At 41.8% G+C, this 12,120-nt stretch overlaps 1 protein-coding gene across 2 annotated transcripts in view; it reads right to left on the minus strand.

The window, feature by feature from the left end:
* Positions 1-19: 19 nt before the first annotated feature.
* Positions 20-12,120, minus strand: part of LOC149121619 (uncharacterized) — a 30,807-nt gene continuing 18,706 nt past the window's right edge. For both annotated transcript variants that reach the window (XM_089316570.1, XM_089316571.1), the window contains exons 2-4: positions 6,003-6,129; positions 5,667-5,759; positions 20-2,597 (exon numbers count right to left, since the gene is read on the minus strand). In XM_089316570.1, coding sequence (XP_089172696.1) covers positions 598-2,597; positions 5,667-5,759; positions 6,003-6,129 — 2,220 coding nt within the window. In that variant the 3' untranslated portion in view covers positions 20-597. The remainder of the gene's footprint in view (positions 2,598-5,666; positions 5,760-6,002; positions 6,130-12,120) is intronic.

Raw genomic sequence — 12,120 nt, forward strand, 5'->3', positions numbered from 1 at the left:
AAAAGTTTTTCCACAGTCATTATACTCATGAAGTTTCAACACTGTGTGCACTCTCTGGTGCATTATGAGGTTTGACATTTGTCCAAAGGGTTTTCCAGTCATTAAATTCATAAGGTTTCTGCCCTGTGTGAATTCTCTGATGCACGATGAGGGTTGACTTATGGCTAAATGCTTTTCCACAGTTATTCCATTCATGAGTTTTCTACCCTGTGTTAATTCTCTGCTATGATATGAGGTTTGTCTTTTGTCCAAAGGCTTTTCCACAGTAATTACACTCATGAGGTTTCTTCCCTGTGTGAATTCTCTGATGTTTCCAAAGGACTGACTTTTATTAAGAGGCTTTCCCCTGGTCATTACATTCATGGGTCTCCCCTGTGTGAATTCTTTAGTGTGATATGTCATAAAAAGGTTTTGCCACAGTCATTACACTTATGAGGTTTCTGCCCTGTGTGAATTCACTGATGTATGAGGAGGTCTGGCTTTCATCCAACGGCTTTCCCATAGTCATTATATTGATAGGACTTCTCATCTGTGTGAATTTTCTGGTGCTTTATGAGGTGTGACTTTTGTATAAAGGCTTTTCCACAATCATTACATTCATGAGGTTTCTGCCCTGTGTGAATTGTCTGGTGTATGATGAGGTCTGAAGGCTTTTCCACAGTCATTACATTCATGAGGTTTCTGTCCCATGTGAATTTGCTGGTGTTTGATGAGGGCTGATTTTTGTCCAAAGGCTTTTCCACAGTCATTACATTCATGAGGTTTCTTCCCTGTGTGAATTCGCTGGTGTATGATGAGGTTTGATTTTCGTCCAAAGGCTTTTCCACAGTCATTACAGGTATGAGGTTTCTCCCCTGTGTGAATTCGCTGGTGTATGATGAGGTCTGACTTTCGCCCAAAGGCTTTTCCACAGTCATTACATTTATGAGGTTTCTCCCCTGTGTGAATTTGCTGGTGTATGATGAGGTCTGACATTCGCCCAAAGGCTTTTCCACAGTCATTACATTTATGAGGTTTCTCCCCTGTGTGAATTCGCTGGTGTATCATGAGGTTTGACTTTTGCCCAAAGGCTTTTCCACAGTCATTACATTTATGAGGTTTCTCCCCTGTGTGAATTCGCTGGTGTATGATGAGGGCTGACTTTTGCCCAAAGGCTTTTCCACAGTCATTACATTTATGAGGTTTCTCCCCTGTGTGAATTCGCTGGTGTATGATGAGGGCTGACTTTTGGCCAAAGGCTTTTCCACAATAATTACATTTATGAGGTTTCTCCCCTGTGTGAATTTGCTGGTGTACAAGGAGGGCTGACTTTCGTCCAAAGGCTTTTCCACAGTCATTACATTTATGAGGTTTCTCCCCTGTGTGAATTCGCTGGTGTATGATGAGGGCTGACTTGTGCCCAAAGGCTTTTCCACAGTCATTACATTTATGAGGTTTCTCCCCTGTGTGAATTCGCTGGTGTATGATGAGGGCTGACTTTTGCCCAAAGGCTTTTCCACAGTCATTACATTTATGAGGTTTCTCCCCTGTGTGAATTCGCTGGTGTATGATGAGGTCTGACTTTTGCCCAAAGGCTTTTCCACAGTCATTACATTTATGAGGTTTCTCCCCTGTGTGAATTTGCTGGTGTACAAGGAGGGCTGACTTTCGTCCAAAGGCTTTTCCACAGTCATTACATTTATGAGGTTTCTCCCCTGTGTGAATTCGCTGGTGCATTATGAGGTTTGACTTTTGCCCAAAGGCTTTTCCACAGTCATTACATTTATGAGGTTTCTCCCCTGTGTGAATTCTCTGGTGCATTATGAGGTTTGACTTTCGTCCAAAGGCTTTTCCACAGTCATTACATTTATGAGGTTTCTCCCCTGTGTGAATCTGCTGATGTTTCCTGAGGACTGACTTTTGTCCAAAAGCTTTTCCGCAGTCATTACATTCATAAGGTGAATTAAAACTGATTGATTTTCCACAAGGTTTACATGTGTAGAGTTTTTCCCTTGTATTTAATCTCTGATTTATTGCAGGATGTGACTGGTGAATGACAGGTTCAACATACCTAAGGTACTTATAAAGTTTCTCTCTTGTGTAGGTTTGTTGGTACATATTGAGGCTAAAATTTTCATGTTTAGCTTTTTCTATTTGAGTTGCTTTTCCAAAAGTGACAGTTGATTTATTATAGTTTTCTGCCATATGAATCCTCTCAGATTTATAAAACATCTTTCTTGTGCAGACATTTGCTTGTCCAGTGAGTCCAAATGGCTGCTTCATGATGTGAATATTGTCATGCTGACCAAGAGGCTCACAGAACTGGAGAAAATTTCCAGGTATCTTAGTGTTATCAAATTTCTCTCCAGCCTGTAGTTGATCAGGCCCACTGGGGGGATACACAGTGTGACATTTAATGCATTCCTCAGGCTTCAATCCTGTATAGGTTCCCTTTTTAATAATGAGTATTGGAATATGGCTTGAATTTAAACTAAGTGTTTTTCTTAATTCAACTCTCTTGAGAGCTGATGTCTTATTATTTTTCATAAAATCCTGATTCAGATTTTTGTCATGACTTTCCTGGTTGATCCTAATCAGGTCATCCCTTTTCATGACCACTGAAATGAGAAAAAAGCAATCATGTTACTGAATCACATGTAACTATTTCTCCTGGCATACTCATGTAAAGGGAATGAAGTCACTTGTTATCCAAGTGGCATAATATTTTCACAAAATCAGTATGAGGTACTTATTTATGACCATTATATGGCTTTTCTCCTTAATACATTCATATATTAAATTGTACCATGAGGTTTCCCAATGTTGAAATATGATTCTTTTTACTATGAGAATTTTTCAAGGATGGTAGAATTTCATTTGTGCTATGATGTGTGTGATCCCTGCATCTCAAAACAGTGTCAGTTTCAGCCCCGGCTACTCTGCTTTCAGTACAGCTCTCTACCCATGTAAACAGGGAGGAAGTAGAAAATGGGTCATGTGTCTGGGAACCTGTGAGACACCAGGGAAGACTAGATGAATTCTAGAGTTTTGGCTTCAGACTAGTTAGACCTAAGTGTTGCAGGCATCTGGGAAGTGAGCTAAGAGAGGACCTCTTTCTCTCTCTTTCTCCTCTCACTATCACACTGCCTTTCACAAAGATGAAATAACTATAAAGTATTCTAAAGAATGGACAAATGTTTAATAAAAATATTCACCCACTACCTAGCAACCATTTTCCCTGTCCTTTTTCTCCAGTTTATTTTTATAAAAACTGTGTGTTTTGTGCTTCTCTGATATTTCAAATATAAACATGAAAAAGTTTTACTGATCACTTACTTGTAGGTGGAGAAGAGTGAAATGTTCCTGTACTTTAAGCAAGACAACATTTAAGGAGTATGATTGGAATCTATGATTGTCTTACATTCAGTCTTCCTAGGTAAACATCATTTGTGGGATTTTTCAAATGAAAAAATACTTTGTCTCTACTCTAGGACAGCTTCCCCAAATTCCTAAGGACACCCAACACCTTCAGCTTCTCAGAAGTACAACAGGTAGAGAAAAGTCACAATATACCACTGTGGTTAAGCACTTCCAATCAGTTTGAAGAATGTGTTTCTGAAAACTGGGATGTGCTCATCTTCTTTAAAAGCGTTTTCTAGCTCATTCTGAAATCATCAGTGCTGGTTACCTCCTCTAAATTCTTTCTATAAACATTCCCGTGTGATAATTTGAATTTCTGGAGGCTTTTGATCAATTGCCTCCTATTTGCACAGAAAGATTCATTTCGTATGCATTTCTCATCTTTTTGTTTGCATATTTTTCAATGATACTGAAAAATAGGAGAGAAATCATACTTCAAACTCCAACCTTAAAGAAATCTGAACCACTCAACATAAACCCACGAGGCTACTTGACCTTGGTCTCAGCATCTCATTACTTTTTTGGTTAGTCTAGGATCACTTATTTTTATGTTTTATATAAATTCATGCTTAGTTTATGATTTCTTTTTTCAAAGATTTACTTTATTTATTTGAAAGCTAGAATTAGAGAGAGAGGTAGAGACAGAGAGAAGTGGTTCACTCCCTATATGGACACAACAACCAATACTGGGCCAAGATGAAGTTAGGAGCCAGGAGTGTCTTTCTTGTCTCCCACATGGGTACAGGGAGCCAAGGACTTGGGCCAACCTCTACTCCTTTCTCATGTGCATTAGCAGAGAGCTGGATTAGAAGAGGACCAGCTGGGACTTGAACTGGCACCCATATGCAATGCTAGTGCTGCAGGCTGGAGCTTTAACACACTGCACCAAAGTGTCATTCCTAGCTTCCTAATTTCTGATGTCACAGCACAGAGGCTTATTCCTGACCATCTTTTTTGAAAGATTTATTTATTTATTTGAAAGTCAGAGTTACACAGAGAGAGGAGAGGCAAAGAGAGAGTACGGTCTTCCATCCAATGGTTCACTCCCCAATTGGCCTCAATGGCCAGAATTGTGCTGATCTGAAGCCAGGAGCCAGTAGCTTCTTCTGGGTCTCCCTTGGGTGCAGGGGCCCAAGGACTTGGACCATCTTCTACTGCTTTCCCAGGTTATAGCAGAGAGCTGGATTGGAAGTGGAGCAACTGGGTCTTGAACTGGTGCCCATATGGGATGCTGGCACTTCAGGCCAGGGTGTTAACTCGTTGCACCACAGCACTGGCCCCGTGACCATATTTTAGCATTTACTTATTTACTTACTTGAGAGTCAGAGACACAGAATGAAAGATAAAGACTGAACAGAGGTTTGCCAGCTATAGGCTCACTCCTCAAATGTTTCCAACAAACTATAATTTTCTTATTTATTTGAGAGGCAAAGAGGAAAAAAAAGGAAAGAGACTAAGAGAGAGAGAGTTCACATTTATTGATTCTGTCCTGAGAAAGTTCTATTCCTGGGCAAAATCATGAGTGGGTACTCAATTTGAGCAATGAGTTAGAAATAAGTTTCTGAGGGCCAGCGTTGTAGCATAGCAGGTAAAGCCACCACCTGCAGTGCCAACATCACTTATGGGCACCAGTTCAAGTCCTAGCTGATCCACTTCTGATCCAGCACTCTGCTATGGCCTGGGAAAGCAGTAGAAAATGGCCCACATCCTTGGACCCCTGTACCCATGTGGGAGACCTGGAAGAAGCTCCTGGCTCCTGGCTTTGGATCAGTGCAGCTCCAGGCATGACAGCCAATTGGGAAGTGAACCAGTGGATGGAAAACCTCTCTCTCTCCCTCTCCTTGTTCTCTCTCTGACTTTCAAATAAATAAATAAATCTTTGAAAAAAACCAGAAACATTAATCTTTAAAAAAAAAGTTTCTGAACATTGCCTAATTAACAAGCACTAAAGGAACTAATAAGTGCATGAAGGAAAAGGTATGAAAGTTTAGAGAAGGACAAGTTAGAATTTGGGGAATTATCACACCTAGATAAAAGCCTTAGTAACATCAGAAAATGATTGGATTTTTTTTATTCAAAGAACATCTTCACTAAGAACAAAAGTTAGAAAGACACTGGTATCACTAAATACTCTAGAATGCCTGTGTCTGATGCACAAAACCAGCTGTCATCAGGAGTAAGGCTTGAGAAAAATTCATGGAAACAGCACCAGTCACCATCTGCACAATTTCTGCCTTGGTCTCCCTCTCTCTTATGTGCAGACTGACCTGGAAGGCTCTGATTCAGGCATTCTTCCACTATCCATGGCTCTGCTCCTTGCTCCAACTTGAAGATCAAGTCAGGTTTGGTAATGCAGTGCCCTATTAATGGAAACATGTAAGACTTTGTGAAATCACTATCTTGGGTTATTTAAAGGACTACAGCTTGGTCCAGGAGCTATGCAACAAATGTTCCAATTTGAATCTTTTATTAGAGGGTAGATATTCAGATCATTCCTGGACTCCAATTCTACACCAGCCCAATATTAAACATTATAAAGTGTTCCCTTATTTGTCAAATAGCAAGAAAATGTTATCACTGGGTATGTGATGGGTGTTACTCACCCAAGGAGAACAGGCTGCTGTAGGTCTCCAGCATCACATCTCTGTACAGGATTTTCTGAGCATTGTTCATTTTCTGCCATTCCTCCCAAGTAAAGTACACAGCCAGGTCTTCAAATGCTATCATCACCTGTAATATTACATTTCCAGTCAACATATTAATTCTGTCACAAAATAAACACCGACAGTTGTGTGTGGATACAAAGGAAAAAAGAAAGGATATGGTTTCTCATTAAACTTGTTGAGTGTTTAGAAATCCACTCAGAAGCATTCAACAGAGTCAAACCCATGATCTACAGGCTGTGAGAAATGCCTAAGCTGGAGGGAAACAGGAGGTTCAAATCACAAAGGCCACATCTGTCAAGGGGAATTGCACAGCAGGCTAACAGAGGGGCAATATTGACTCTTGAATGGGCAGGGTTAAGGAGAAGTATGTAGAAACATTGAGGAAAAAAGGCAAGAAAATATCAGTGAAACTATGATGGGAATGAACAGAAGATAATTTCCAGGAAAACATCATGCCTATCATTTCCAATATGTCAGAGAAAAAATACATTAAAAGACAGGGCAGGCATTAAGCTTAGTGTTTCTGGTGCCACCTCAGAGTGTCTATGTTTGATTTCCAATGCCAGCTGCAGTTTTTAGCTCACAGATAATGCAGACCTGGGGAAGCAGTTGTGATGTCACCAATGAAGGAGGCCTAGATTCCATTTCTTAATTCTGGCTTCAGTCCTGCCCCAACTATGTTTGGTATGGTTATCTAGGGAGTGAATTAACGTGTCAAAGCTCTCTATCTCTCAGTCCATCAACTTCTTTCTCTATCAAGCTAATAAATATTTTTAAGTAAGAGAGAAAATACAGGTAAGACAAAGAATACAAATTAGCTTTTGCCCTAGTCTATGATTATTCTACTGATAAACAATTGAAATAACATTATACCTAATTAAAGTGAAAGCAATGGTGGCCAGCTCCATGGCTCACTAGCTTAATCCTCTGCCTTGCGGCGCTGGCACACCGGGTTCTAGTCCCGGTCGAGGTGCCGGATTCTTTCCCGGTTACCCCTCTTCCAGGCCAGCTCTCTGCTGTGGCCTGGGAGTGCAGTGGAGGATGGCCCAAGTACTTGGGCCCTGCACCCCATGGGAGACCAGGAGAAGCACCTGGCTCCTGCCTTCAGATCAGCGTAGTGCGCCTGCCACAGCGTGCCAGCCATGGCGGCCATTGGAGGGTGAACCAATGGAAAAAAGGAAGACCTTTCTGTCTCTCTCTCTCACTGTCCACTCTGCCTGTCAAAAAAAAAAAAGAAAGCAATGGAATTACTTGCCCAAAACATTCAAATGATAAACATTTGAAATAACATTATACATAATTAAGGTGAAAGCAATGGAATTATTTTCCCAAAAAGAGAACCTGGGAATGTCTGCAGTACAATCTGCACTTGTGACTCACTGAGAAAAATGCTTAGAGATTTGTTTAAGAACCTGCAATAGTCACCAGAATTGTGATGCAGCAGCCTAAGCCTCCACCATCATTGCTGGCATCCCATGTAAACAGAGGATTTGAGTCCTGGCTGCTCCACTTCCAATCCAGTTCCCTGCTAATCTGACTGAAAGAGAAGTGAAAATGGCCTGAGTATTTGGACCCTTCCACCAATATGGGAGACCTAGATGGAGTTCCAGGCTGCTGGCTGTGGCCTGGTCCAGTCCCAGCCATTGCAGGCATTTGGGGAAGGAAACAGTAGATAGAAGATATCTCCTTTTGTCTCCCTGTCTCTCCCAATCTCTGTAAGTCTGCCTTTCAATGAAATAATCTTAAAAAATAAATGAGCCTCTAGTAGATTCTCTTCTCCACACATTCCTTATCCTATTCCCAAATCCAATTAAGCTTCTCAAAGGTATTAAGGACTCTATTACTCTAAAAATTCAAAAACAAACTTAACTGATTTGTGCTTTAGCACTCGGTAACTCTTCCTCTTGCAGAATGCTAAGTGTTAACTTCATAGATAGCACTAAAACACTGCTCAGTACATCATCTATGTGACAATAAAGACTGATTCAGACCACATGACCCCCAAAATGTAGCATATTGTGCTTAGTTTCAACTCAATTCGTGTAACAAATATATATTTTGCTATAGCAACAGAAAAACAAGAGACCAAACTGCATTATTAAAGATGACGGTAATGTTTCACAATCATGCCAAATTCATCATTCATTTCTGCATATTTCATGAGAACAAATTTTATGTCTATTTTTCTATTTTTCTATTTTAAAAATTTTTAAAGATTTATTTATTTATTTGAAAGGAAGAGTTAGAGAGAGAGGGGTGGGTCTTCCATCTGCTGGTTCAGTCCCCAATTGGCTGCAGTGGCTGGAGCTGCACCAATCTGAAGCCAGGAACCAGGAGCTTCCTCTGGGTCTCCCACATGGGTGAAGGGGCACAAGGACCTGGGCCATCTTCCACTGCTTTCCCAGGCCATAGTAGAGAGCTGGAGCAGAAGTGGGGCAGCCGATTGCAAACTGTTGCCCATATGGGATGCCGATACTTCAGACCAGGGCATTAACCCACTGAGCCACAGAGCCAGCCCTGTATTTTTCCATTTTAATTAACTAGTATACTGGGACCAGCACTGTGGCATAGCAGGTAAAGCCACTATCTGCAGTGCTGGCATCCCATATTGGTGCCTGTTCAAGTCCCAGTGGCTTTGCTTCCAATCCAGCTCTCTGCTACGGCCTGGAAAATCAGTAGAAGATGACCTAAATCCTTGGGTCCCTGTACCCATGTGGGACACCCAGAAGAAGCTCTTCACTTCTAGCTTTGGATCAGTGCAACTTCGGCCATTGTGGCAAACTGGGGGGTGAACCAGTGGATGGAAGACTCTCTCTCTCCCTCTGCTTCTCTGTAACTCTGACTTTCAAACAAATAAAAAAATCTAAAAAGAAAACTAGCATTAAACACCTAAAATGAGTACTGCCAAGCTGGGGAATAATTTGAGAAGAAAAAACACTTACAAGTGATATATTAATTTTCCTTCCTCCTAGAATCATGTGGAGGGCCTAGAATCATACCTGGGAGAGAAGGTGAATGGCAGGAGTTCAATGAAAACTCGGGAGGCCAACGCTGTGGCATAACGGGTAAAGTTGCTGCCTGCAGTGCCAGCATTCCATATGGGGGCTGGTTCAAATCCTTCCTGCTGAATGTACAATCTAGCTCCCTGCTACGTCCTGAGAAAGCAGTGGAACATGGTCCAAGACCTTGGGCCACTACACCTGCATGGGAGACCCAGAAGCTCTTGGGTCTTGGCTTTGGATCAGCTCAGCTTTTGGCCTTTGCAGTAATTTGGAGGGTGAGACAGCAGATAGAAGGCTTTCTTTCTCTCTCTCTCACTGCAACTCTTTCAATAAATAAATGAAACTTTAAAAAAACCCTCTGGTTTCCTTCTGCACTGAACAGTGGGAAAAAAGAATATGATAGAATGAATAAAGAATAAGAGGGATAACATATTAAGCTGCTCATCAACAGTCAGGATGAGGGATGGGCTGGCGCACCGTGCTGATCTGAAGCCAGGAACCAAGTGCTTCTCCTGGTCTCCCATGCGGGTGCAGGGCTCAAGGTCTTGGGCCATTCTCCACTGCACTCCTGGGCCACAGCAGAGAGCTGGACTGGAAGAGGAGCAACTGGGACAGAATCTGGCACCCCAACCTGGACTAGAACCTGGGGTGCCAGCACCTCAGGCAGAGGATTAGCCTATTGAGCCATGGTGCCGGCCCTGATTTGCAGTTCTGACCCCATGTTATGGGCTGCACTCAGCTGGGCAGTTCCTGTGATCACTCCAGGAGCATAAATGAGAGTTTAGTCACTTGGAGAATTTATTGAGGCTTCACTTAAGTGTCTTGGGTTTGTGGTGAATCTTGGCTACATATTATCATTTTTTTTGACAGGCAGAGTTAGTGAGAGAGAAAGGTCTTCCTTCTGTTGGTTCATCCCTAAATGGCCACTATGGCTAGCATGCTGTGGCAATCCAAAGCCAGGGCCACATGCTTCCTCCTGATCTCCCATGTGTGTGCAGGGGCCCAAGCACTTGGGTCATCCTCCACTGCCTTCCCAGGCCACAGCAGAGAGCTGGACTGGAAGAGGAGCAACCAGAACAGAACCAGCACCCCAACTGGGACTAGAACCTGGAGTACTGGTGCCACAAGCAGAAGATTAGCCTAGTGAGCTGCAACGCCAGCCTACATACTATCTCTTCAACAGGCAGGCCCCAGGGTTTTTCAGAAGATAACAACTGTCAGAAAAAGAAAATCTGAAAAGGCAAATACTTTAGAAATTGTCTATTTCTGGTGCTGGTTCTGTGGCATACCAGGTAAGGCCACCACCTGCAGTGCCAGCATCCCATATGGGTGTCAGTTCAAGATTTGGCTGCTCCACTTCCGATCCAGCTCTTTGCTATGGCCTGGGAAAACAGTAGAAGATGGTGACCCATTCTTTCCACTGGGATCTCACTCGTGGAGATCTTTCATTTAGGTTCCCCCCCCCAGAGTGTCTTGACTTTCCATGCCTGAAATACTCTCATGGGCATTTCAGCCAGATCTGCATGCCTTAAGGGCTGATTATGAAGCCAGAGTGCTGTTAGGACATTTGCCATTCTATGGGTCTGCTGTGTATCTCACTTCCCATGTTGGATCATTCTCTCCCTTTTTGATTCTATCAGCTAGTATTTGCAGTGTCAGCTAGTATTTGCAGACACTATTCTTGTTTATGTGATCCCTTTGGTTCTTAGTCCTATCATTACGATCAATTGTGAACAGAAATTGATCACTGGGACTAGTGAGATGGCATTGGTACATGCCACTTCGATGGGATTGAATTCGAATCCCCTGGTTTGTTTCTAACTCTACTGTTTGAGGTAAGTCAGCTTGAGCATGTCCCAAATTGCACATCTCTTCCCTCTCTTATATCCACTCTTATATTTAACAGCGATCACTTTTCAGTTAAGTTTCAGCACTTAAGAAGAATTGTGTATTGATTACAGTATTCAACCAAAAGTATTAAGTAGAACAAACAAAAACAATACTAAGAGGGCCACAGCACACCTGCCGCAGCAGCCACTGGGGAGTGAACCAACAGAATTTCTCTCTCTCTCTCTCTCACTGTCCACTCTGCCTGTCAAAAAATAAATAAATAAAAGAACTGCAAATCAAATGGCTATTTGTTAAGCCATTGTGTTTTCTGATTTGTCTTACTTCAAATGCTGATACATATCAGTAAGTATGGCAGAAAGTTGAATTACATGCAAACTACAATGCATACAACTTCAAAATTTCATTTAGAAGTTGCATTAAAACAAGGCCAGCATTGTCGCATAGCAAGTAAACCTGCTGTCTGCAATGCAAGCCCCTCATATGAGCACAGGTTCATGTTCTGACTGTTCTGCTTTTGATCTAGCTTCCTGCTGATGGCCTGAGCAAAGCAATGAAAGATGATCCAAATACTTGGGCAAATGCTACCAATGTGGGAAATCCAGATGAAGATCTTGGTTCCTGGCCTCATTCTGTCCCAGCCCTGCTCAATGAGGCCATCTGTGACGTGAAAAAGCAGAAGGAAGATCTCTCTGGGTCTCTCCTCTATATACAATATTTTCAAATAAATTTTTTAAAAGCTTAGAAAAAAGCTCCTATAAACACAATCTTTGCCTATCAGTTAGAACTTAGGAAAGCTGCTGACACTAAAAAAAAAAAATTCCTGGGATTCATACAAATAAATTATCTGGAGATCATATGGTTGTGCTTCACATTTCGGCTTATATATGGTCATTGTGTTCTTTTGGTTTATATTTTAATAAGCTTATTATTGCATGAAATCTAGTTTAATATAATTTTACTATTTCAGAAAGCAGGATAAAGGTTCAGAGTAGTTTTCTGTAGCTGCATGTATACTGCATATTGTTCAAGAAGAAATTACTGAAAGGGGGAAAATTTTTATGATATGCTTTTTGTTTTTTTTTAAAGATTTATTTATTTATTTGAAAGTCAACGTTACACAGAGAGAGGAGAGGCACAGAGAGAGAGAGAGAGAGAGAGGTCTCCCATCCAAAGGCTCACTCCGCAAATGGCTGCAGTGGTCG

Source organism: Oryctolagus cuniculus, chromosome 16, assembly GCF_051225735.1.
Source record: "Oryctolagus cuniculus isolate XC-2025 breed Fujian yellow rabbit chromosome 16, ASM5122573v1, whole genome shotgun sequence".
NCBI lineage: Eukaryota > Metazoa > Chordata > Mammalia > Lagomorpha > Leporidae > Oryctolagus > Oryctolagus cuniculus.